The following is a 25,945-nucleotide window of genomic DNA, read 5'->3' as shown; positions in this document are numbered from 1 at the left end:
TGGAGAGAGGCTTTATGAGGGCTGGAGAATAATGACTGAAATGAATCAATACGGAAACACAAAGCATTTCACAACCACGACCTTGAGCTCACAAAACAGCTTCACACCTCTCAGAGTCAGTGTGTTATTGGAGCAAGAGTGGGCAGCATTCAACTAGTACATAAGAGTGTGTGTGTGTAAGATTATAAAGAAACAGTTCAAGTGTAGCTGCAGCCAATTGACTGGTGTGTGTATGTATGTGTGTATATGTGTGTGTACATCTGTATATGTGTATATGCTTGCGTATTCTTGTGATGCACTCTTCTCTTTCTCTCTCTTCATTTCTGAAAGAACTCAAGAGTGTGTCTGTGTGTGTAAGAGTGTGTATGTGCGTGAGTGTGTGTCCTGATGGTCAGATATTTGATGGGCTTGCAGACACACTCCATTTGCGAGGAGTCTGGCATCGTGACCTGGTGTGAAAGTAACTCAATACTTTCTTCATTTTCCACCAAGCTGTTTCTCTCTCTCTCTCTCTCTCTCTCTCTTTCGCTCGCATGCTCTCCCTCTCTCACTCACTCTCGCGCTCTTATTTGGCTTTGCTCTCTTTTTCTACTCTTTTTTCCAACCTCCAATCTCTCTTTCTGTTCCATTTTTTTCTGTTCATCTTCAGATTTTTCCGTGGAGCGAGAGAGACATCTAGTGTCCGTTTTTAAAACGGATTTCTCTTTGTCAGGGAAACTTCAGCTCAGCTCTTACAAATTGAGATGAAAACACATAATTAGTCCGTGGCTTTGTCTCTTCGGCTGCTCAGATGGAGATAATCTGTGTGTCTCGGATTGCTCGCAGTGGGAGATGAACCGACTGTAATCGATATCTGCTTGATGGATGTACGGAACGCGGTCATGCAGAAGCAATTATCAGTGTCCTAACGGTGTCAGCAGTTTTAATGCAGTGATGATGGTGTATTTAACTCAACAGGTAAATAAATACTGCTGATTGCAGCAAAGCCACCAGCAGCCTCCAAATATAGAACCACTTTCCTTCACTCGCCATCTTTCTCCTCTTCCGCTGCCTCTCTCTCCTTTCCTCCTCTACGCCCCCATCTCCTCTTTCATTATGGTGACTCCGTTGCAGTTCCTTTACTCCTTCCATTCTTTTTTCAAAGCTTTCATTTGATTTATTTTTTTATATCCCTCATATCGAAAGTGTTCTATTTGTTCAGTGTAACCAAGTGAAAAGAAAATGAGGGTGTCAGAAAAGAGAACGAAAAAAAAAGAGAAATTAGATAAGGAGGCAGAAGGAGTGGGAGAGAGCGATAGCAAGCGAATGAGAGAGGGAATTGGTTAAGGAGAAAAAGAGAGAAAGCATAAAAGAAAGACAGAAAAGAGAGAGAGAGAGAGAGGGAGGAAAGAGAAAGAAATAAATAGGGAAAGAGAAAACAAAGAAAAAAGAAAGAGCATAAGAAAGAAAGAGTGCAAGAAAGAAAAAGCACAAGAAAGAGTGCAAGAAAGAAAGAGTGCAAGAAAGAAAGAGTGCAAGAAAGAAAGAGTGCAAGAAAGAAAGAGCGCAAGAAAGAAAGAGCTCAAGAAAGAAAGAGTGCAAAAAAGAGCGCAAGAAAGAAAGAAATTATTAATTGCTATGACAGTGTATATAATTACATTCATGCCAATAAAGAACCACTGAACTGAATTGAACTGAAAGCAAGAAAGACAGAAAGACAGAAAGAAAGAAAGAAAGAAAGAAAGAAAGAACGATTGAAAATAAGAGCGAAAGCACAAATGAATGAGCAAGAGTGTAAGAGAAAATAGAGAATTAGTCAAGAAGGGATAAAGAGAGAGTAAAAGAAAGAATTAGACACGAGGGAAGAAGACAAAGAAATTGAAAGACTGCGAGAGTGTGCACGCGAGAGCACCTCTTAACAATATTATTAAGAGTCATAGAGACACAAATGAAGCCACTTTTTAAAAACTGTACATATGCGTTTCAGCACATTCAACATGATCACATGATCACATAATAAGATAAACACATGAACTGTGTGAGGAAATTAGAGTGCTGTTTAACCCCTTCATAACTCATTTTTTTTTTTTTTTTTACAGCCACTCGCTAAATCGCTTCCTCTTCCTCTCTCTCTCTCGCTCGCTCTCTTTCCCTCCCTCCCACACACCCCCTGGACAGACAGAGGCACTCCAATTTCCTGCCTGTCAGATCACATCGAGCCGACAAGAAACGAGCAACAAGTCTGACATCTTAAAACCATTCACAGTCTGTCTGTCTCTTTCCCTTCCTCTCTCCACCTATCTATCGCTCTCTCGCTCACACCCATTCTTTCTTTTCCCACTAATGATATAGTTCTGGCTTTCTTTGTGCTTGTTCATATGAAATCAGTCTCTAGGGAGAAAGAAGGGTAGATGAGAGAGAGAGAGAGAGAGAGAGAGAGAGAGAGAGAGAGAATATCCAGTAAGAGATAAATCTAAAACTAAATTCTATTCCAACCTGTAACACACACAGGGAATATAAGTGTGGATGTGTGTGAATTGTAAAATAAAACTGCTCTTAGGGGGCGTTCCGTTCTGTTTCCAAGTGTTTTAGGGGTGTGCTGTATTGGATCATCTGCATTAATATTGATATAATTTTAGGAATTATTAAAAACCTTTCATTTTGTAATAATAGAGAAATTCTCTATTTATCTGGTTTGCTATTTACTGAAAAGCTTTAGTTTAATTACACTATTTTTGTTACATAATTTTTAGGGCTGTCAACATTAAAGCATTAGTATACGCAATTAACTTGGAATCATTTTTTTTTTTTTTGCAATTAATTACAACACCAAGTTTGGCCCCAACTTCCACTGTATTTCTTTTTTCTAGAGCGTTTTGCTTGTGGCGATATATTAGCCAGATAATAATATACTGCTATGAACAAATGTTGGTCTCTGCCGCTCCATGCTGTTCACACACTAAGAGCGCAGTATGTGCAACGTTCACTGCTCACAGCTGCGACACTCTGTTTACTACAAATGTGCAGCTAAAAAGCTCTGACCAATTAGAGAAACACAATGAGCCTGTGTGGTTTTTATTTTCTCCCCCAAACAGAGAGAGAAAACACTCCAAGTAAAACAAACTCATCAACTGATCCAGACCATAGAAACCAATAATAGGTGTAAAAACCCTCTTTTATACTCAGCAAATTAAGTTCTAATTCAGACATCCTTAAAACCAAGCAGAGATGTTAACAATAAAGTAAAAAAAAAAAAAAAAAAGTTTCCTCTATACAATCTGTCATGCATTCTTTATTCTAGCGCCCCACAGTGGCTTTATCTCCCCTAAAACATACAAGTATACTAGTATTTTATTAACACCACTAATATAAATATAAAATAATTTTACATTTCTTCATTTTTTTCTTTTAAAAACTTGCACTATAAAATGTACATCTTATAACCAAGTGCAATTAATCACAGTTAATCACAGTATATTGTTGTGATTAATCAGATTATTTTTTTTAATCGATTGCCACCACTAATAACTTTATTATATTATTAGTATTTATTATAAAAAACAAAATCTCAATAAATTGATATTTAAACAAAATAGACAAACATTTTATTAAGTTGCTATTTTGGCACAAAAAAACTGTCATTTTTCTAATTGTTGTAAGAACTAAAAAAAAATTCACAATCAAGAATTGTTTATACATTTGAAGAATAACAAGATTTCTTTATCTACACTGTAACTAAGCCCTTATTTATTCAAAATAAAACTTTAATTTTGGCGCAAGAGTATGTTTTTGATATCAATACAATATTTTCAGTGTTGTGTCACATCGCCAAAATATCATCACTGTAAAATACTCAGAAATATAGTAATACTATTGTAGAGCCGTATCACCAGTCCTAGAGAGAGCGTGTGTTTGTCTCCAAGTGAAATTCTGTTTCAGTCTAAGTAAAATTTTGTAAACAAAGCATCCTGATGTGTGTGTCTGTGTGTGCACATGTGCGTGTTTTAATTGATATGTGGGTGTGCTGCATTTAGAGATGAGTGCCGATAGCCATCAATCTACCCTCCCGCTGCTCATCAATCAAACCCTCTCTTCTCATTCCCTCATTCCTTTCTTCCCTCCCTCCTTCCATCCACCCATCGCTTCTATTTTTATGCTCATCTCGCTCCCCCACCCCCTCTGTCTACTCTGCTCTGACACGCCGGTCCCGCAATCACACAATCAGCAGTAATACAGCTTATCATTCTTCCGCTGCACTCCTCCTCCACTCCCTCTCTCCCCCCGCATTGTACCCAGTATAGAACTCCGTGATTAAAATTACTTCTTCCACGCTCACTATTCCTCCTCTCCTCATTACACCTCTGCATTCATACGGCTCTGAAGGTCAACGGGAGGTCACGGCAAGGTGAGGGTCCTACCTAACCATGTAGTCGCTGCGCACCAGCAGCAGGTGCTGCATGATGGAGAGGAAGAAGCCTTCAGCTTTAGAGTCCTTCACCGTGTTCAGCAGGATCTGGAACACTTCCGAAGCATCAGTGAACATCAAGCCGTTAAGGAAATAAACAACATCTAAACAGACAAGCTACAGGCGTGAAATAATCTTATATTTAATTTATAAATAAGCAGAAAACCTGAAAAATCTGATAAATACTATAAAAAAATAGTATTTCATATAATGTATAGCAACTGATTAGAGGGATGAACTGATGGACGTAGGTGGGTGGGTAGGTAGACAGACAGACAGACAGACAGACAGAGGAATAGCTGGTTGAAGAGACAGATGGGAGGTATATATAGAAAAGGATAAAAATATAGACAGACAGAAAAAGACAGACAAATAAATAGACATATGGATAGATTAATAGGAAATCACAAAGACAGTCAGTCAGACAGAATAGGATTTAAAGCACAGACAGATTACCAAAATAGACATATAAATTAGCCAAATATACATATAAACAGAGGGACAGACAGTCAGTGAGTCAGATCAGAGAAGGATCGAAAGATAGACAGATAAACACACAGACATAGAAAGTTAGCCAAACAGACCTATATACAAAGAGAGAGACAGACAGTCAGCCAGTGAGTCAGAGAAGCACTGAAAGATATATAAACACACAGACAGACATATAAAGTTAGCCATACAGACCTATAGACAGAGAGACAGACAGTCAGTCAGATTAGAGAAGAACTGAAAGGTAGACAGATAAATACACAGAAATAGAAAGTTAGCCATACAGGCATATAGACAGACAGACAGACAGACAGTCAGAGAAGGCCTGAAAGATACAGATAAACACACATACACAGAAAGTTAGCCAAACAGAGCAATAGACAGAGAGACAGACAGGCAGTCAGTCAGTCAGTCAGAGAAGGACCGAAAGATAGACAGATAAGCACACAGACATACATTAAAAGTTAGCCAAAGAGAGCTATAGACAGAGAGACAGACAGGCAAAGAGTCAGTCAGAGAAGGACCGAAAGATAGACAGAAAAACACAGACATATAAAGTTTGTCAAACCGAGCTATAGACATAAAGTCTTTTATAACAATGAATAAACCCCAAGGGTTCCTTGCTCCACCTGGTGGCAGAACTCTAAAATTGTATTTATTTATAAATACAAAATACTAAAAACTAATTAACACATTAATCCCAGTCTACTATAATTATTTAGTAATCTACAATGTTTGGGAAATACACAATCAGTATGAAAGCGGGCACATCTATGACTTAATGAAGGAAATGTATCTTATTCACTTCTGAAATAGTTTTGGCATCTTTGAGACACCTGGTGGCTGATTTCAGAACTGCATGTGATTAAACAGAAGACGTCTAGAAAAAGTCTGACCACTGCATTTATTACATGATGTGACCCTAAAGCTCTGGCCGAAGGATATTCCATCTCAATGCGCACATCATCGAGCCGGGAGCGGAGGTCCTCAGAGTCCTCCTCCGCCTGCTCATCAAAAACCTGTAGCTGTACTCGCAGCTCCTCATTCTCAATCAGCCTCACTTCCTGCTCAGGAGACACACAGAGAGAACAAAACAGCAACAGATATTAAAACAAGAGACAGGTGGACTGATCTACATAAAAACAAAGCACAGTGTAAATTCTGTCAAACATCCAGATGTCCAATCATTAAAAAATATATTACTGAATTAAAAAAAATGTATTTGTATGCTAATTGTATTGGGATTGCATTGTATGTTTAAATTTGATTTCGTAATTTTTTTTTCAGTATGGCTGTGTAACATACTAAAATGTTTCATACCAACACTGATGACACTTATAATTTGATATTTATAGGAAAACTATATTATTATTTATAGCATTTTATGTTTATAACAAAAATATAAAAATTAATGACAGTTTTATTTAAATATTTATTTAAGAGCCAACATGAGCAAGCTTAATCTCAAACTTAAACTATGCACCAAATATTCAACAACCAAAATTAACATTTTTAATTTTAAGTTCAAGGCATATTTTTATTGGTAATTTTGAGTTGTTTTTAAAAAATGAAAGCAAACCCTTTGAAAACATGTTTTTTATTCAGCCTTTGAAAGGTTTCAATTTGTTCAGTTTTGGTCAAAAATGTTTATTTCAGTGCAACCCAAGATTAGGCTATGGAGGCTATTAAAGTGTATCCTCTCCTGACTAATGATGTCAGATATAAACATTATGCAGTTTTCTTTAAGTGTTTCTTTAAATGTTTAATCAGATTTTATGTATTACTCATAATAAAAGCCACAATCTTAAGCCACCTGTTGAATTCTAAACTGTTGTCAGTAACTTTTTTTAAAATAGAGGTGCACTCAGTTAGTCAGGCATGTATTTTATTTTAGTAGCATTAATAATAGTAAGGTTAAGTCCTGATTGTATTTCAAGCCACGTTTTTAAGTATTTTAACATATGTATCAATTTATTTAAAACCCTCAGTATGAGGGTTAGATTAAACTAGTAAATGATGTGGGGTTGATGCTGCAGTTGGTCTGCAGGTCTAGGTTCAGCAACAGTATGTGCTGAAAGAATGAGGTCAGCTGACTACCTGAATATACTGAATATAGACCAGCTCATTCCATCAATGGATTTTTCCTCCCTGATGGCACGAGCATATTCCAAGATGACAATGTCAGGATTCATGGGGCTGTGATTCAGGGAGCATTGAGATCATCATTTTCACACATGGATTGTTCACCTCAGAGTCCAGACCTTAACCTCATTGAGAATCTATGGGATGTGATGGAGAAGACTTTGTGCAGTGGTCAGACTCTATCATAATTAAAGCTGCAAGATTTTGGTGAAAAATTAAGCCACAGTGAATGCATATGGAGTATGGTGTGTGACCTTGGTGGTTATTTTACTTTTGGCCAGGCAGTGTATGTGTGTGTGTGTAAGTAACTCACAGAAAGTAGCTCTCTGAGTCCCAGACGCATGAGTTCAGAGCGTATATGGATCCTGAAGTCCAGCTCCTCTCCTCTGCTGATCAAAGCGTTGATCAGCTGCATACAGCCGCCCTGAATTCACACAAACCAAACACTTAAGCTGAGCTCAGAACACTGACAATAGTTCATACGGCAGGAGACACATTCATTTAGAGTGGATCAATATCATTTGTGAAAGTGCTAAAGGAGAGTGTAAACATAATCAGCTTCCTGTTCCACTGCACTGTTAGAAGATGGAGAAATTATTATTCCGCTCATTGTACCTATTCTAATTTATATTCTACTATGCAGTCTTTCTAAAATCTAATTTGTAGACAAAATGCAGATCCTCTTGAGACAAAACAGGCACTCATTAAAATGTGTGTGCATTACCTTGAGAGCGATGTTGGATTTCTGCATGCCAGACAGTAAGGGCTGAAATCTCTCGATGTCCCTTTCCTCAGACAGCTCAGTAATGGACTCCAGCACACGTTCATGACTGCAGAGCAAATTACACACAAGGTAATACATTATTGGTAAAATGGTGCCGCATGAATGGTCAAGGGCCTGCATTACATTATTAGGCAAGTAAATAAAGCTTTAGTACATTTGTATCCAAGTTGAGTGCACTACAAACTCACATCTCATGGTCTCAGTTCATTATAGTCTTACAATATTAGGATCTAAGTTTAAGTCATCCAGAAGGTTAAAAATGCAATAAAAAATAAGTTTCTTAATTATTTTAGTTCTAGGCACAATATTTTACCTGCTTATCAAAGTTTCAAACAGTAAATATAAAGCAACAATTTTAAGCTGATGTCTGTAAGTTTTGGCATTTAAGGCCCTCTCTGGTGAGAATGGGTAATTGCACCCAGCATGCAGAATAATCATTTTAATCTTATAAAGCGGAAGAATCCAATTCCAGGTTATGTTCAGTCAGAGAGAGAGAGAGAGAGAGAGAGAGAGAGAGTGCTTGCTCAGTAGGATTACGAATCTCTCAGTGTCTGGCGATTTGATTCGATTCGATTCGGATTTTTGGGGTCACGATTCGATTCAGAAACAATTTCCGATTCTGGAACGATTTTTTAATTCAAATGGCCTATAAATTTTGTTTAAATTATGTGAGAAGATAAAACGACAAAAGGAGCCCATCTACTGTCGCGCGGAGCTCACATACTGTCGCGCGGAGCTCACATACTGTCGCGCGGAGCTCACATACTGTCGCGCGGAGCTCACATACTGTCGCGCGGAGCTCACATACTGTCGCGCGGAGCTCACATACTGTCGCGCGGAGATTTTTAACAGTTAAATAGTTCAGCCGGACAGTAGCTGAGCTCCGCAGGACAGTTAAAAAGTTTTGCGCGACAGTAGCTTCACCCAAAAAAAACTTGATTTTTTTTTTTTTTTAAATGAGAATCGATTCTGAATCGTTCAATGTTAGAATCACGATTCAAGCTCGAATCGATTTTTTCCTGCACCACTAATGCTCAGTCAGAAGCTTCACTGCAACTACACACTTTGTTTTTGCTATGAGTGAATGAGCTACTGAGCTCTGAGTTTCCTCTTCTGAAGTCTCCATTGCTCCACCAGCCGCTCGCGTTCAGTAAAACTGAGCCGGATCCTCTTTTAGAGGCTGTACGTGTGATGTAAGTATGTAAAGACGCATGACATGGCCAGAAGAACTCCTGCGAAAAGCGTTCCGACACCCCAGTTTTTAGAATGAATATATTAGGCTTAGCAGGGATGGTCGTTTCAGCACACTGGTACCATTAAGAACACCATTAATTTTTTACTTTCTCCTCTCAGAAATGCTTCTGCTTTCAATTTAGAAACTAAATAACACAGACAGCTACTATGTAAGCACTATGTGAGATTAGGACACTGTTTCATAACTTTAACATTACATGGTGCTAAGATTAATAAACAAAGACAAGCAATATACACTGTAACACTTACAGGTTGTCAGTGTGCTCGAGGATACAGATAGCCGACAGCAGTCTGACAGCGTCCACCATCATATGAGGCACCCTGGGATTGATTGCTCGAACCAGAAGTGAAATCCCATCAGCAGATGACAGCATGGCTTTCAGACCGTGCTATTATAACAGAAAAAAAGAAAGAAAAAAATTACAGCTCAATCAATTCACCATTCACACCATTCAAGTGATGGATAAGCCACTACTGAATGTACTTTTGTCCTGTATAAAGAATATATAAATATAGATTGTAAAATAAATCACAACTATTATTATTAATCTATATAATAAAGATTTAGACATTGTGTATACAGAGCAATGACACACACAGTGGTCCTGGGAATACCTTTTAAGTCTGAACAAGGAGATATAGACATTATTTGAGTGTAATGAAACTTATATTCATTCACTCCCAAACTAAAAGCTTGTATTGTCCATATCTGCCATTTTTACATGGCATTATGTGAATACGGCAGTAGTTGTTTTTTTCCACGTTGCCCAAATCTTTCTCCTAAATGCTATAAAATCACTGCAGGTTTTCTGTAAACCTGACTTCATCTTTGCATCTTTGCTGCTTCTTGGTGTCAGCATGAATATTCACTATAATTCAGTAAATTCTAAGCAAGTGACTCTGGTGGTAATTTATTCTGGTGTTAGATCTTTAATTAATTTGGCCCCAAAAAAATCCTGCATGAAAAGAGCACAAACTAAATCACAGTAAAATTGCGAGAAACGCTTATTGCATGCAAATTGGTCAACATATTTTTGTCTGTTGTAGTTCATAATAAAGGATAAAAAGGAAATAATTAAGCAATAATTACATGATAGGGAGTGTTATAACGTGTAATACAGCACTCAGCCTATGGCCTTGTACCTATGACTCCAACACAGCAGTGCCAATATTACATGTTATAGCATGAATCTCGAGTTAATTATTATTATTATTATTATTATTATTATTATTATTATTATTATTATTATTATTATTATTGTCATCATAATTCCATTATCACTGTTTGTTAAAAGATTTTAAGTTAATGCGGATGAGAAATTATGATCCGTTTCGTTATAAAGACTCCACAAGTTAAAAAAGTTCCATTGCTGCTCTGTTTGTAGCTATGCTGCTAGGCTGGTAAGCGCTGCATCATTGCTAGTTTACCTGTTAGTATTACATTTACAACAAAAGGTAAATGTAATCATCCACCAAAGCTGGCAAATGAATGTCCCCAGGATACTGTTCTAACTGCCTGGGTTTTTCTTTTTTTTTTTAAAGAAAGGATTTGCCACCTATACTCTTCATTCATTACAAGTCATGAAAATACCTTTATGCCTGTATACTTTAAGAAACACCACACAAGTATGCATATTTCGAGTACCACCAGAGGCAAGGCAACCAGAATAATCTAAAGAAAAAAAAAAGCTCCAACATTATTTCTGCTTCTGACATAATTAGCCACTAATGCCACAGTCATTAGCAGCCACAAAAAGTAATACAACTCAAAGCCTTTGTTGATGTGCGACCAAAAAAAATCAGCTCTGCCAGCTGCTCTGATTTCTGATTAGGGCTTTAAGGAGCATTACTGTAAAAAATCTGTATAATAAGCAACTAAGCTGTAAGCTGAAGAGCTTCGGATTGTCAGAAGGACTCGGGCTGTAATCCTCCTGCCGGCTGGAGTGTGATCAGGACGTGCTGTATCCTCACTCACCTTGTTGTTCATGAAGGCTTTGAGGCAACGGATGATCTCGTGCTGGCACTTCACCGAAATCCCAGAATTCCTAAAGGTGGGAGAGGGGGTGGAATGGAGACAGAGAGAATAATGAATACAGACTAACATAAGAATATAGTCATATTAAATGCATAAACCTTCTATTAAAGACACAGCTTCTACAGTGGTATTTATGTATGGGCAAATACACTCAATCTAAATTATGTACTCAAACAAGCTGACAATTTGAATAACAATAATGCACTTTATTAATAAATAGGATTTCCTAGTTCACAGTTCCTTAATAAAAGTATTGCACAACTTGTGCAGGGTGTATTTAAATTTTGGGCCCTGTGAAACAATAATTACTTATTTCACTAGTGATCATAAATGCTGTGACATACCACTAGCTACGGAAATTAATTTCAGAAAGAAGATGTCACTTCTTTACTAGGGTTGTGCCATATTATATTATAGACAATAATATTGCCAAAAATTCGGACATTAAAAAAACTCCATACCGTATTTGCTCATATTGCTATTTAATTTTAAAATGTTTGTTTGCAGTTTATGTGCACCACCAAATATCCAGCACTTTCGTTTAGTGATAGATTCTGTTGTTACATTACTACTTTTGTTTAGTTATATTTTTACACTATTATTTTTTATATACAAATCAGGGCCTTTTTTATATATCCAAATATTTACAGATTGTTTGTTTCTACTGAATGTATAAAAGTGTTATATATGTATATAGTAAAATTTCATAATTATTTTGTTGCAGTAGAATATTCATGAAATTAATGAAAAAAAAATAATAATAATAATAATAATATCGCCAAAAATATTGGTATTAGTATTGTGTCCCGTGACTTTTGCCAAGTCCCACAGAGGCTAAAGAATGCATCTGGAATGCACGGGAATCTGGCATCACTCAAACTCTGAGTATTCATGTTGCCTTGCCGTGACCATGCTGGGGCCAGTGTTCCACCCGGCTTACAAGATAACACCTCACAATGTGTACAGGTGTGGGCATTCCTAGGCTGTCCTCTGATGTAACACTTCTCAATCAAAAAAGAAACACTGCCATCTTGTGGCTGTTGGCATGGCAATATATATTCACTCCAGTTCTCCACTGTAAATACAACCGAAACTAATATTCTAACTATACCAGTTCTACCCATCATATTAAAGTCAAAGCAAATCTTTTCAGATGTGTGTTTTGTATGAGAGTAAAAGTCTCACGGATATTCCTCCTTCTCCTCCTGGAGCCTCTTGAGAAAGCTGAGCAGCAGAGACAAACCCTCATCTCCGAACGTCTGCACCCAGCTGTGTCAGAGCACAAACACAGAGTTACCATGAGCAGATAAAGTGGGATAAAGTGAGAGCATGAGTGTAACAGTGAAAGAGAGTCACTGTGTGTTGGTATTGATGTGAGTCTCTGTGTGTTACCTGACAGGGTTGTTGTTAAGGGAGACTCTTAGAGACTCCAGGCAGCTCAGCAGCTGTACATCTCTGGGTTCAGTTCTCAGTTCCTGAATGTACATCACCGCAGACTTGGAGCTTTCTTTCTGGTTCTGACCCTGATAAAGACACACATACATAGATATTTATAACATTTCAGTGGTAACTACAATAAGCGTATGATGAGAGCTGGTAAATTTTAAGATATTAGTCTTTAGTGTACTGGAATTTTTACAGAAATCTGCACAAGCTGCAGGTAAGTGAAAAAGGGGCCCAATTTAATTCTCTTAAACTCAGGCAGTAAAATAATTGACAACAGTTTTGTTCGCTGCACAGTTTAAACACTGACTTCTATATTACCTGTGGTGGGTTAAACTACAGCAGAAAGCTTGATAAGGTGAGTTAACTCCATTAACATTACTAAAATTAGTTAAAGTAGCTGCCTAAGTTTTAGGGAATATATACAAAAACCTCTGGAATATAATCAAGAGGACGATGGATGATCACAAGCCATTAAACTGAGCTAAACTGCTTGCTTTTTTGCACCACGAGTGGCATAAAGTTATCCAAAAGCAGTGTGTAAGACTGGTGGAGGAGAACATGTGACTAAAAAACAGGGTTATTCCACCAAATATTGATTTCTGAACTTTATGAATATGAACTTGTTTTCTTTCCATTATTTGAGGTCTGAAAGCTCTGCATCTTTTTTGTTATTTCAGCCATTTCTCATTTTCTGCAAATAAATGCTCTAAATGACAATACTTTTATTTTAAATTGGGGGGAATGTTGTTCGTGGTTTATAGAATAAAACTTTTTTTTTTCTACAATCAATCCTAGAATTTCATGAAAATAACATCAGGCCTGTGTAAATGTTTACTATAATATAATTTTTAGGTTAATATCCTGCAGTAAATCCTGCATTGGATCAGGAGCCTCACCAGTAGGAAGTACAAATAGAGGGCATGACAAAAATCGTGACTAATCCAAAAAAAAAGAAAAATAAATAAAGTCAGATTAGACGACTGCAAAAATCTACATTAGTTGCACCCCTAAAGGAAGTAGGAAAATGAAGAGTCATAAGTGGGGGCCAATTCATACAGAACCTTAAATTTGGAAAGGTTTTAAAACCTTGAAACTCATGTGAGTTCAGATTCAGCAAAGGAATTGCTCAGACTTATTAAAACGTGTGCAGAGAATCGCAATCTAATCAATGTGTAAGTCATTTGAGTACTCTCACGTTTTTGTTTCACTTCAATCAAGCTTACAAAATTGGGCCAAAAAATAAAAGTAAAACACCTTTATAGACCACAATTTACAGTCTACAGCTCTAACACATCATTACACAAAACATGCAGTATCCCTGTTTAAATCCCTTTAACCACTGTGGTATAAATCAGTTCAGCTCTACAGATTCTCAGGAAACAGGAACTCTGGCTCCACCCAGTGAGCACACTTCACCTGCAGTGATGTGTTCCACCACAAGAGGTCTCCACAGTATGTTTTAAGATCTAGAGAGCTAGAGCATGTATGCAGTAAAGGCATCATAGGCACAAGCATCTCAGTAAGTGTGTATTTGTGTGGCTTACAGCTGTGGATGTGTGCAGGTACTGAGAGACCATCTCCCTCTTTATGCTGATGTCCTTCTGTCTCAGCGGCCGCTGCTTTTCCTCGTTCAGATTCATATCCACCTGAAGAGAGAGAGTCAGAAACCGTCGATATTGAACTGTAGCATATTTTCAGTACAGTACAACCATGCTGAGCCTTATTTACGCACATAGACTTATATATAATAAAGCTTCCCTTCATTGATTTTATGAATAACCGATTAGCCTGCAGATTATGCAGATTAATAAAAAGAAATGTTTAAAGCGTTGGCCTCAAAAAAGCTGCTTGTATTTGAATACAATTACAAAACATACCATTATGTGTGTATTAATGCAGTTCTGCAAAAAATAGGCCATATAACATGGTTCACAATAAAACTGCCAAAAATTTGTTTAAAAAAAAAAAAAAAAAAAAAATCCATATCGTGATATTCTTGATAGCAGTTTGTTTTGTCTTTGTTTTGCTATTTACTGTTTTGCTTATTTGCTTATTTTAAAACTGTTTGTTTGCAGTTTATATGCACAACAAAATATTCAGCACTTTAGATTTGTGGTAGATTTTGTTGTTACATTACTTTATTTGTGTTATTTTTATTACTATTACTATTATTTTATTTACAAATTAGGGTATTGGTAGGTTATTATTTTATTGACAAATGTTCACAGATTTTTTTTGTTTCAACAAAATGTATAAAAGTGTATTTATAGTAAACTTTAATATTTATTAAATATTATTTATAATATTTGTTGTATGGTAAAAGAAAAAAAACATATAGACATCACAATAGCATTATCACAATAATGCCCTAAAATATGTTAATATTATTTTAAGGCCATATCACCCAGCCCTATGCTCTAAAACAATGTAAAAGTCTGATATATGATCTACAGAAAATGTTTGATGGCATTTACAGCTGTCAGTATTTATGCAATAGTTTATTTTTAGGGACAGTTTCTTTTCACTGTGATCTATACACTGATCACGTGACTCTATAGATAAAATAAATGTAGTAGTGACTTGGAAGGAACAACATATTAGCTTTCACCACTAGAGCTGGTTGAATCCTAACTAGTAATTGAATTGAATATCAGACAGAAATACACTTTCACAGCACTGTATGGAGTTTTTGGCAGTAAGGATTTTTTTTAACCAGCAGGAGAATTTATAATGTGCATAATTAATCCTGTGACTCACTCCTATTTCATTTAAAAGGCACAACTCAATGTTAATCTTTTATATTATAGTTATAAGTTATATAGATATATAGCCAGATGAATAAAGCTCCTCACCAGCATCTGTTCAAAGAGCTCCAGGATGTAGTCGTCAGAGTGGTCCTGCAGCATGGCGTTCTGAGCTGGAATCTCGTACTGTGCAGCAGAGGAGTGCCTGTTGCTCAGCGTGCTGGACTTCTCTTTCTCCTTCTTAATCCTCATGCTGGTGAAGCGCTCCAGCTGCCGTACCATCAAACAGCAGCATTAGCATGTTGATCTGACCACTCTCCACACACTATATCTACACGCTATGCACACACTATATACACACTATGTTATATTACACACACATCATTTCTGAAGAAAGAAAACCTTGTAACTCCATGTTTGCTGATTTTCATGTTTTAATATAATTAAACATGGAGAACATTTTTTAACAAATGAACTGAAAAATGTGCAGTACTGACTTATGCTTGATTTTTTTTTTCCCAGAGATACTAGGGGTGTCACAATTTCGATATTTCATCGAAATCGAACGAAATTATGTCATGGTCTCGAGCATCGAAGTCAAAAAGAGGATCGACGATCCCTCCCGCAAAAGGCGCAGCGCGCTACACAAATGGTGCAGCACATTGTAGCTCAAAGAGCAGCCCTTTCTCCAGAGAATGTGGACATTCTCATCTTCTTAAAGAAAAACTTGAAAATATAAAAATAACAGTTGTTTTGTCTAGCCAAATATGTTAATAGTTTTGGTACCTAAAGGAGTATCTTTCTCTCAGATAAACTTATTTTTCATGTTTAACTGTTATAGTACTATACAGTTCAGTTTGTTAAGGCTCTAATTGTTATATTATTTTGTACATGACTGTTCCTGTATTTTATTAATATTCATTTTATGTTGCACATTTCTGTTTTAATAGTGCACACTGCTGCTACCAAAAAAAGCCACTAAATGGCATTACATATATATATCTTAATTAAATTATTTAAATTTGACCATAAGTGCCTAATGTGGTGTATTACAGATCACTTGTATCACTTTACATCACTTATATAAAGCCCACCTTTTGAAATAAGATATTGTAAATTTGATAAATCAAACAAATGAATGACCATAGACTAATCTAAAAGTGGCATAGGCCTCTCTGCTGTAAAAAAAGAAAAGAAAAAAAAATCGAGAATCGAATCAAATTGTGACCCTAAAATCAGAAATAAAATCGAATCGAGGATTTAGAGAACCCTGACACCCCTAAGAGATACAGTTACAGTTTTGGAGATAAAAGGTTCTTTAAGACAGTGATGACATGCTCTATGTGTCTTAAGAGCTTGAATGACTGCATCATTTTCAACAATGCTATTAGACTTTGGGTAAAGATATCACGTGCACTAAGGAAAGAGGAGATCTGTTTACTACTGAAAAGGGGCTTTTAATATTTAGCATTAATATAATTTTAATTTTTTTATTGTTATTTAGTAGAGAATCATTGCCTTAAAAAACTTGAAAGCTTATAATTAGTGTGTATTAACCCAAAATATAATACAATATACTAAGCTCACATTCTTCACTATTCTTTTCCAACTTCCATGGCTTCTTTTACACACATATACACTATCTCTGCATGACATGAGTTACAAAGAATTCCTTTTTTTTGTTTCACAGCTAAAGTGAACAGGCTAGAGTGTACACAGCTCACTCTATAGGAGATGTTTATAGATCTTACAGTATAGGAGTGCCTCACAAACACTGCATGTATGAATACAGACTGTAGCAGTGCACTCAGTCCCATCGCTTGTACCATGCAGAGATAATGTGTGTGAAAGAGGCCCAAGGCTTTATGCAATGCCATCAGCAAAGCCATCACAGATTTAAACAAACAGAAGAAAAAATGTGCATCCAGCAGGTGGCACTGCTGCGCATCAAATCTCCACTCTCATCACACAAACCATTACACTTTATAATAACGGGTTTACATTAATTAGCAGTACTTACGACAGAATGACACTAGTTAAGACATTAGATGTTAATTGTAATGATGAATAAAGTCATTACTAATTACAACATTCTTAAATATTTAGTACTGTCTTAAATAGTGTCAATTAATAATTATTTGAGATATTACTGAACCATTTAACAATGTTTAATGCTGTCGTAAGTACTGTTATTTGTGACCCTTATTGTAAAGTGGTACAACACAAGCAGCTAAAGTAAGCAGCTTAAGCATGAAGCTACATACACAATATTAAATCATTCTAAAATAACAATATTCTTTAGTTATATTTTGCATTGTGTTCAGTCTAAACCTCTCGGATTAAGGCAATGTGTTTTACACCATATTGATATGTTACAATTCTACAATTCTTTTTAATAGTAACATATTTCATTGTAATAAAACAAACACACAAAACAGTATAGCATAGCATATACAGTAAAATATTGTTTTGCTCTGTGGGGAAATGAGTGTAAATTACTGATGTCAGTAGTATATTAGAGGTGCATTCTGAAAGATAATGCTGTCACTCATGCTTGACTCTTTAAACATTGGGTAGAACAATGTGCTCTTATGGGTTTAAAAAAATAAAATAAAAGAGTATTAAAATCAGACAATTGGAAGCATTTTTCCTCCTTAAATATTTAGCATTTGAGCACAGCCTCATTCAAACAGAAATACATTTACATGGGTTTCCTCTGTGATTTATTTTTTTATCCTGGTCAGTCTAAGAAGGGCAGTATTGCTATTACTATTACAAACAATAAAAAAAAAACTTTACAAATAATAATAATCAATAAATACAAGCAGGTGTAGCCTCACATTTGGGAAAATATTAAAAAGGTTGCATATTGAGTCTATGAGCACAGATTTTTTACTTTCTGAAATGCAAAAACAAAGGTTTATAAAATCATTTTTAAAAAGAAATATAAAATCAAACTCATGTTAGGCCTGTCACAATAATTACATTATCGACTTATCGTACAATAAATGGACATGAGCCTAATAATATTTGATATCGTGATATCGCCTATCGTGTTTATTTGTGTGTTTGTACACATATATTACACCAATGCATTAATAACAAAACTCCATACACACAGTGTGGACTGCAGTAGGTAAAGAAAAAATATGTATTTCCAAGACTATGATTATTAAAATTTAGATTTCTTTAAAAGGGTATAATTTCTTTTTTGTTGTTTGCTGGTTCCTTTTTGTATATTCTTTTATCATTATTGTGTGACATAATCAGTGATCAGTGACATAAAATTGTCTTAAAAATGATAATAATATTGATTATCGCAACAATTTTTGGGACAATATATCGCCCACAAAAAATTCCTATCGTGACAGGCCTTACTCATGTTAAAATTTTGCTGCTCCATTTGGATGCTACTGTTGTTAATGTGTCTTGTGATCATGTGATGCAAGCATTTGGACTTTTTTTTTATTTTATTTATTTATTTATTTTTACATCCCCATAATAAATGAATGCAATTAGCATGAAGCTTATGATAGTATAGTCTAGAGGCGGAAGTTGATAATATGGTCAATTAAAAGTTTTAATTTAATTTTTTCTTCTTTTTTTGCATGTAATACAACACTTTGGCATGATTTATGATTCAAAAACTGCTGTACTTCATCCAGGTAAATAAGACCCATTATTATGTGCTCTAAGTGTTTAGCTCGAGTTTTTTTAACGGATTTGACTTAATATAAGGTGAAAAATGTGACTTTAAACTATTTACTTCTCTGAAAACACACAGATACATTAAGCTCAGTATAGAGAGGCAGGCCGTGTTTATAGTTTCTCCTGAGGAACAGAGGCAGCATTTCTAATCTTTCAGAATGCAGCTTAAACATGGGTTGTTTCTCAGAGCGAATAGACGACAAGTTTAAACACATTAGTGCTGCCAGACAATGGAGCAAACAGTGCACAGAGCAGGTGGTGACATTACAGACAAACACACACACAGGCATTAGGGTTAAACTGTCAAAAGTAGTAGTGGTGGTGGTGGTGGTGTTATAATGTGTGGGATGACGGTGGTACAGTGCTGTTATGGAAACACTAATGGGGTTAGCCACACAACACAACATGCGTGACACACAGAGTGTGTGTGTGTGTGTGTGTGTGTGTTTATGGGGAAGGAACCGAACACACACTTATTCACCTACCTCATCAGGAATGAGTCGTTTGAAGGTCTGCACAGAATAAGAAGAGAAGGGGAAAGATAGAACAGCAAAGAAGTGATCAAAAGAAATCCAAACTGATCAAAAAAGAACAAAAGTAAATACTTACTAGAGCTGTCACTACTGATCTCAAATCTGAACCATATGGTTCTTCTAATTTTGCTGGAGTAACTGTCTCTACTGTCCAAGGCAGATATTCTACTAGAGTTTGAAGCATTGCTGTGAGGATTTGATTGTATTCAATCATAAGAGTTGATTAGGTTAAGATGTTGGATGACCACCACCTCTCTTATGCAACTCCCCAATCCATCATGAAAATATTGGATGGAGCACCATCATTCCAGAGAACAGTCCTTCCACTGTTCCACAGTTCAATACTGGGGCTTTATACCCCTCTATCTTACGTATAGGTAGCATAGGTTCATGTCTATCTGCTCCAGAGAGTCCTATTTTATTGGCAGTATTTCTATACAGGGACAAGACAAGCTTGGTTTGTGCATTTGCACAACTGTTGTCAGAAACCTAAACTGGCTGGCTGAATGCCACATGAACTTATTAGAAGGGGTACACACACTTGGATATAATGTGTGCACATATAATACAGGCTTAATCTTGCTATAGGACATTTCAAAAAGATAGATTGGAATCAATTATTAATTTGAAAGCAATCACATTTGATTCATTAATAATGACAGCCCCATTATAGTAAATTTAATGTCAACATTCATTGAATAAGAGATGAAAAATCAATCAACAATTAATAAATGATACATACATTCATTAGGATCACACACTGTATTGATCTGAATCTCAAACAGATAAAATGAACTAATACTTTAAAAGCTATTTTGATCAAAAAGATACAGATTCACAGATATAAACAGATAATCACTGAATGCACTGTCCTAAAGCAGCCACAAGAGGGCAGAGCAACCCAACAAATACTTGTTACTAAACTGATTATTAGAGAAGGAACATTTAGACTCAGTCACACAGTCCTGCAATGAACAGAAAAAGTGCTGAAACAAGAACTGTTTACAGAATATGATAAGGCACAAGCTCTTTACCCTATTATGTCATTCAAAGAAATCAGACAATATGCAGAAAAAACACAGGAATGGAGAGAAAGAAAGAGAGAGTGAAAGAGGTCTCCGTCTTTTAAACATTAATGTTCAAGGGATTACATTATACTAGTGCAAAAAGTATAATTGAAAAGATTTTTTATTTTCGTAATTTAGTTTAAATGTGAAACTCATATTAGATTAATGTATTACGCACAAACATCTTATATTAATGAGTTATCCATTTCTTTTATTGTTAATAATTATGGCTTACAGCCAATGAAAACCCAAAAGTCAGTATCTCAGAAAATTATATTATATAAGACCAATTGGTATTTGTGGGCAGTGTGCCAAGTCCTGCTGGAAAATGAAATCCGCATTGTCATAAAAGTTGTCAGCAGAGGGAAGCATGAAGTGCTGTAAGATTTTGTGGAAAAACAAAACTGCACTGACTTTAGACTTGATAATATAACACAGTGGATCAACACCAGCAGATAATATGTCTCAATAGACCTCAAGCAGCTTGGACTGTGTGTCTTTCCACTCTTCCTCCAGACTCTGCTCTCTTGATTTCCAAATGAAATGCAAAATTTACTGATGATCAGAGATGGTTTGGAGAGTCACATCATGAAACACTGATTTTTGAGTTTTCATGGCTGTAAGTCATAATCATCAACAATAAAATAAATAAACACTGAAAACAGATCACTCTGTGTGTGATACATCTATATTCATATTTTAAACTGAATTGCTGAAATAAAGAAACTTGTCAATGATATTCAATTTATTCGCTATGCACTAGTATTATCATAATATCGCAACCATTTAACAAACAATGAACTTGTTAAACAATTCAGAAACACACCGACTTATTTACATAAACGGGATGTTTTTGTCAAATAAAACACAATGGATAATATTGAGGTCAGAAAAAATGAGTCATGTTCCTACATTGGATGGTAACTTAATGATGTAATTATTGTAACAGGCCTAATTCCAGCTAACTAAATGCAAAGTTTCCCTAATGAGCCGATCTGAGTGTAAACATCCCCAATCATGGCTGACCTGAGTAAGGAACACCCTCCTGACCACATAACTTCAGCTTTTAGCTCATTCTCATTACACTGTTAGTTGACGTCTCTGCTGTTTCCTCTTTTCTATGATTACTGTTTATTTTTAACTAAATCTCTAACGTTATTCAGGCTTCTACAGATTCCTGGACTTAACAAGCACAATACTGAGGGGTCCACAGTGCTGTTAAAGCTAAAACATTGCTGTGTAATTCTGCCATTCATCTGGCAGACTACAAGGAAGATGATACATGGTTCTTAAACAAAGTCCACCTGACATCAGCAGATTCTGTTTTTGGAATTACCCTCAGGTCATAGCCAAAAGGACGTGATGTCGAACATCAGCTTTTAAATTATATTATAGAAATCAGTTTAAGAGTGTGAAATTCCCTGTTAATTTTACTGGATATACGCTTGCATCTGTACGGACTTGTAGATGCTGATGTCAACAAATCACAAAATTGTGAAGTTCATGAGACCGGGCATTTCTGCAGTTTCAACACAATCTTAATGAAGAGTGGTGCAGCTCTCACTCTGTTAAAAAATATGCTTCTTGATTTAACAAGAAACATGACATTTTAGCCCATTATGAGGCAGTTTCCAAGATAATACCGCCACCAAATGATTGTCAAGGGATTTCACTGTTGCAGACAAATTTCCAGTGTTGGGATAAAATCATGAGAGTCTTGCAAGAGTCGAGATGCAGTCGAGTTGTGGTCACGTCAAGGTGGTTAGGATTGAAAGTCTTAGTCAATCTTTTTCTCATCCTGGTGTTCAGATAAAATCAACCGTGTTTAATATTATTGTAAGTCTTGAGACTTAGCTCACGCAAATAGTGATGTGAACAATGTCAACAACCAATAGGAGAGCTACAGGAAGTCACAAGGCAAGCACAGGAACATTTCCAATCACTCAACCAGGGTCATGTCCACATTCTGTCGTGTCCTGTCTTTTTTTTTTTTTTTTTTGCTGTTTTTTTATAAACAAATCACTGCACACCCAAAGGCAGCTGAGGCCAAAAGGTGTTTCTGTTTCTGCTCTATTGTTAAACAGCTTCTCTTCCTGTTAAACTCCATTAGAAGCATGATGGGAAATAATCTCAGAAAGAATCAAGTTGCAGTCTTACAAATGGATTCCTTTTTTTTAGCCTGTGAGTAAAAAGTCTGTGGCTACAAAGTCGGTGATTTGTCTTTAGAAGTGAGAGGGTGTCTAACTTTAGTTTATTAAAAGTCTCTTCAAAGATCTCTAGAGTATGGTTAGCATAAACATAATCTTGGCCTACACTGATTTTAAATGGAGATTTTCCATAAAGAGGTAAACTATTCTTCAACAAACCTACAAGTAGTTTTTTTTTGTTTTTGCTTTTCTATATTTAGGCCAACTCGATAGGGCCAAGGAGGAGGCTGAATCCACCCCTTGTCTCTATTGGTGGAACACATTTGTCCTAAATTTGAAGAGTTTTTGATGAAGTTTGTGTATTAAACTATCCATCTGATGAAGGCATCAAGGCATAAACCAAACTCTAATTTTTAAATAAATAAATCATTTCATTTGAAGGGAAAAAACAAAACACAAGTTTCCCCAATAGCATGTTTCTTATGTGCGGCCAACAGACTGCTGAGAAGGAGTCTCTTTAGGACAGACCTACCAAAGAAACAGCCTACCTCACCTTCAGCCTCAACTTTGGAAAGCAGCTATTGAGTGCTGCACATTTCTTCATAAAGAAGCAGATACTTGTCCCCTTGTATTGGTTCAGTTTCAGCCCAGCACAGCTAGACTGCCTAACTGACAACAGTACATAGTTAACACCAGGTCTACACTCTACACAGGCCTCCTAACACTGTCCACACCCTGCTTGTTCTGTATGACTAAGCGTGATAAACAGAGAATCTACCAATAAGTGATCTATCAGTTTAATGCATCAACTAAAAGAGGCTTTTTTCTGCAAAGACGTAGAATGGATTCAGGAAACTATTCTATTTTAAGCGCATACTTGCCAGTATGCATCATCAATGCATCGGCTAAACACACACTGTGCACACATACACACCCACACATGCATCACCAGCAGCTTTAGTAAAACTGTGTACTGTTGTTCTACAGTGTGCTAAAAACCTGAATCAGGAGCTCCTTATTTATTTATTTTATTTATTTCAAGTCGAGGCTGGTCTTCTCAGCCGTCCTGCCCTCCTTCTGATTTAAAAATAGAATACTACCTTCCTTTTTCTACACTCGGTCCAGCAGTTCAACTGAGCATATACAAGCTCTTCATGGTTTTGTAATAACATACTGTAGTCCTTCAGTTTCTGCATACTTAATAATGTTATTCAAAAGGTCAGGGCCCCTCACTACTCATAGCACCCAAATATTGTGTTACATATTTTAATAATCAACAGGCTACTTTACAAATGATATTGATTGAACTTCAATACGTTTGAAATGTGTAATCTATAAAACCACAAATATCCATCGCCCTGAGACCCCCACACAACAGCGCTACATTATAATTACAGAAGAAACATCAGTGCAAATCAGTGTGTGGGTGTGTAACAGAGGGCTCACTGCTGCCCCTGCCAATAGGATGAGTAATTCAAGTTCATTTAACTGCCGCCCACCGATGACCCCTTAGTCTTCTAAGTAGAATTTGACCGATTGTTGTAATTTTCTGCATAATTCAATCATGAAGATAAAAGCAGTTATTCGCAGTTGATTAGTTTAAAAATCTCCATTCTACAGAGACTCAGGGTCAAGCTGGTGAGTTTAATCTCACTTTTAAAATAATGTGGTCTGAGTGAATATGATTCCTGATGCTGCACACACAGTTTTATGTTTGGTTTGGCAACAATTTTACACATAAAACAGACCTTATTTTTTGTTGTACCATTATTATCCCCTATAAGACAAATTATTTAAAGCTTCTGTCAAATTTAGGCCCAATCCTACTTCTAAACTGTACACCTTTCCCTTGTTTTCGAGTGTAAGGTGTGATGCGGAGATGAAATTAGCTTTTTATATATTTTATTTTATTTGTTTTATTTTTCCTTTCCACTAGATCTGGGCGATTTAAATAGATTTTTTTCCCCTACTAAAAATTAAACTAAAGATGATAAAGAAATGGTTAAAAACTAGTTCTTATTTATTTAGTGTTTACTTACATGTCCCCTTTGTGGTTAAAGAAACAAACAATTGTAAACAGCGAGAACATCTAGTAACTTTTAGAAAGCTTTCTCCAACATAGTTTAGGTAGTGACACAACACCCCCTTTAAACTTAAAAATAAATAAATAAATAAAACACCCTCCAAAAACAAACAGAAAGAAATAAAATGGTGCCCTTTTTGATAAAACTTACAAAATATAAAACAAGTACAATTTAATATGTTATTAAGGAAAGTTCCCACCTTAAATGACACAGCTTTTGATCATGATCATACCGTGGGTGGTAATGTCTTCTATGACATCTTACACTTGAAACACTGAGAATCAAGCAATATTAAATGCCTGCACAAATGCTGAAAATAGAATACATCATCCATCGGGATCCATCTATTATTCTTCTTGCCAGTGTTCAACTACAAGATAAAACCTCACAACTTTTACTGGTGTGGGTTCTCAAGCCGTTCTCTGAGGCAATATTTTGTCCATTGCTATACCATGACTCTGACCTTGCCACCACAAAACCAGTGTTCTTCATGTAAATTGAGTGGTTGGTACAAAACTTAAAAGAATATGAAGAGGTTTATCAGTTATCTATATTTTAGTGTCGTCACAGCAACTCTTCCCCTCACTTGTTAACTTCGTTCAGAGATTGTCAAAGCTTTCCTGCAAGTAGCATGTTGAAGCAGTGGTGAGAGATAGTGTCAGGAACTGGCTGATGAGAAGAGGGTGGATTCTGTGCTATTTTAGGTAGGGGCTCACTCTTAGGGTTGCTTGGCCACAGAAAACTGCACTCAGTTTTTAGAAGCCAGTTTTTAACAGGCCTACATGTTTGTGTTTTTTTTGCCATTTCTGACGTTCATATTTATAGAATGTGTAAGACTATCGTGTCTCATAGAGAAAAGAGAATAAAGACTTTTAACTCCACTAAATGGATAATACTCCTGTTAACAGTGCATCTTTTGGTAACTATAAGTATCAGTGATTTGTAGATTGAGCTGAAAGAAGATCTGTAATCTGTGATCGACCTCCAAAAACAGTGATCAGTCTATGTCTAGTTACAATATTTATCATATATTTGCTTTTGAGATGTTTCTCAGTCCTGTAATTTTGT

The 25,945-nt window shown here is 36.1% G+C and overlaps 1 protein-coding gene across 2 annotated transcripts in view; it reads right to left on the bottom strand.

Annotated features, from left to right (window-relative positions):
* The window catches only part of LOC103035230 (protein diaphanous homolog 1), a 98,159-nt gene that overhangs the window by 34,779 nt on the left and 37,435 nt on the right, over window positions 1-25,945 (bottom strand). The window contains exons 2-12 of one of the 2 annotated variants that reach the window (XM_049474734.1): window positions 19,532-19,558; window positions 15,447-15,608; window positions 14,139-14,240; window positions 12,541-12,671; window positions 12,334-12,417; window positions 11,089-11,158; window positions 9,363-9,502; window positions 7,800-7,905; window positions 7,389-7,499; window positions 5,879-5,997; window positions 4,398-4,514 (exon numbers count right to left, since the gene is read on the bottom strand). In XM_049474734.1, the coding sequence (XP_049330691.1) occupies window positions 4,398-4,514; window positions 5,879-5,997; window positions 7,389-7,499; window positions 7,800-7,905; window positions 9,363-9,502; window positions 11,089-11,158; window positions 12,334-12,417; window positions 12,541-12,671; window positions 14,139-14,240; window positions 15,447-15,608; window positions 19,532-19,558 (1,169 nt within the window). The remainder of the gene's footprint in view (window positions 1-4,397; window positions 4,515-5,878; window positions 5,998-7,388; window positions 7,500-7,799; window positions 7,906-9,362; window positions 9,503-11,088; window positions 11,159-12,333; window positions 12,418-12,540; window positions 12,672-14,138; window positions 14,241-15,446; window positions 15,609-19,531; window positions 19,559-25,945) is intronic. The other variant, XM_049474735.1, reaches the window with a different exon arrangement.

Source organism: Astyanax mexicanus, chromosome 2, assembly GCF_023375975.1.
Source record: "Astyanax mexicanus isolate ESR-SI-001 chromosome 2, AstMex3_surface, whole genome shotgun sequence".
Taxonomy (NCBI): Eukaryota; Metazoa; Chordata; class Actinopteri; order Characiformes; family Acestrorhamphidae; genus Astyanax; species Astyanax mexicanus.
The sequence above is the reverse complement of the archived record's forward strand: the minus strand, read 5'-3'. Positions and strand labels throughout refer to the sequence as shown.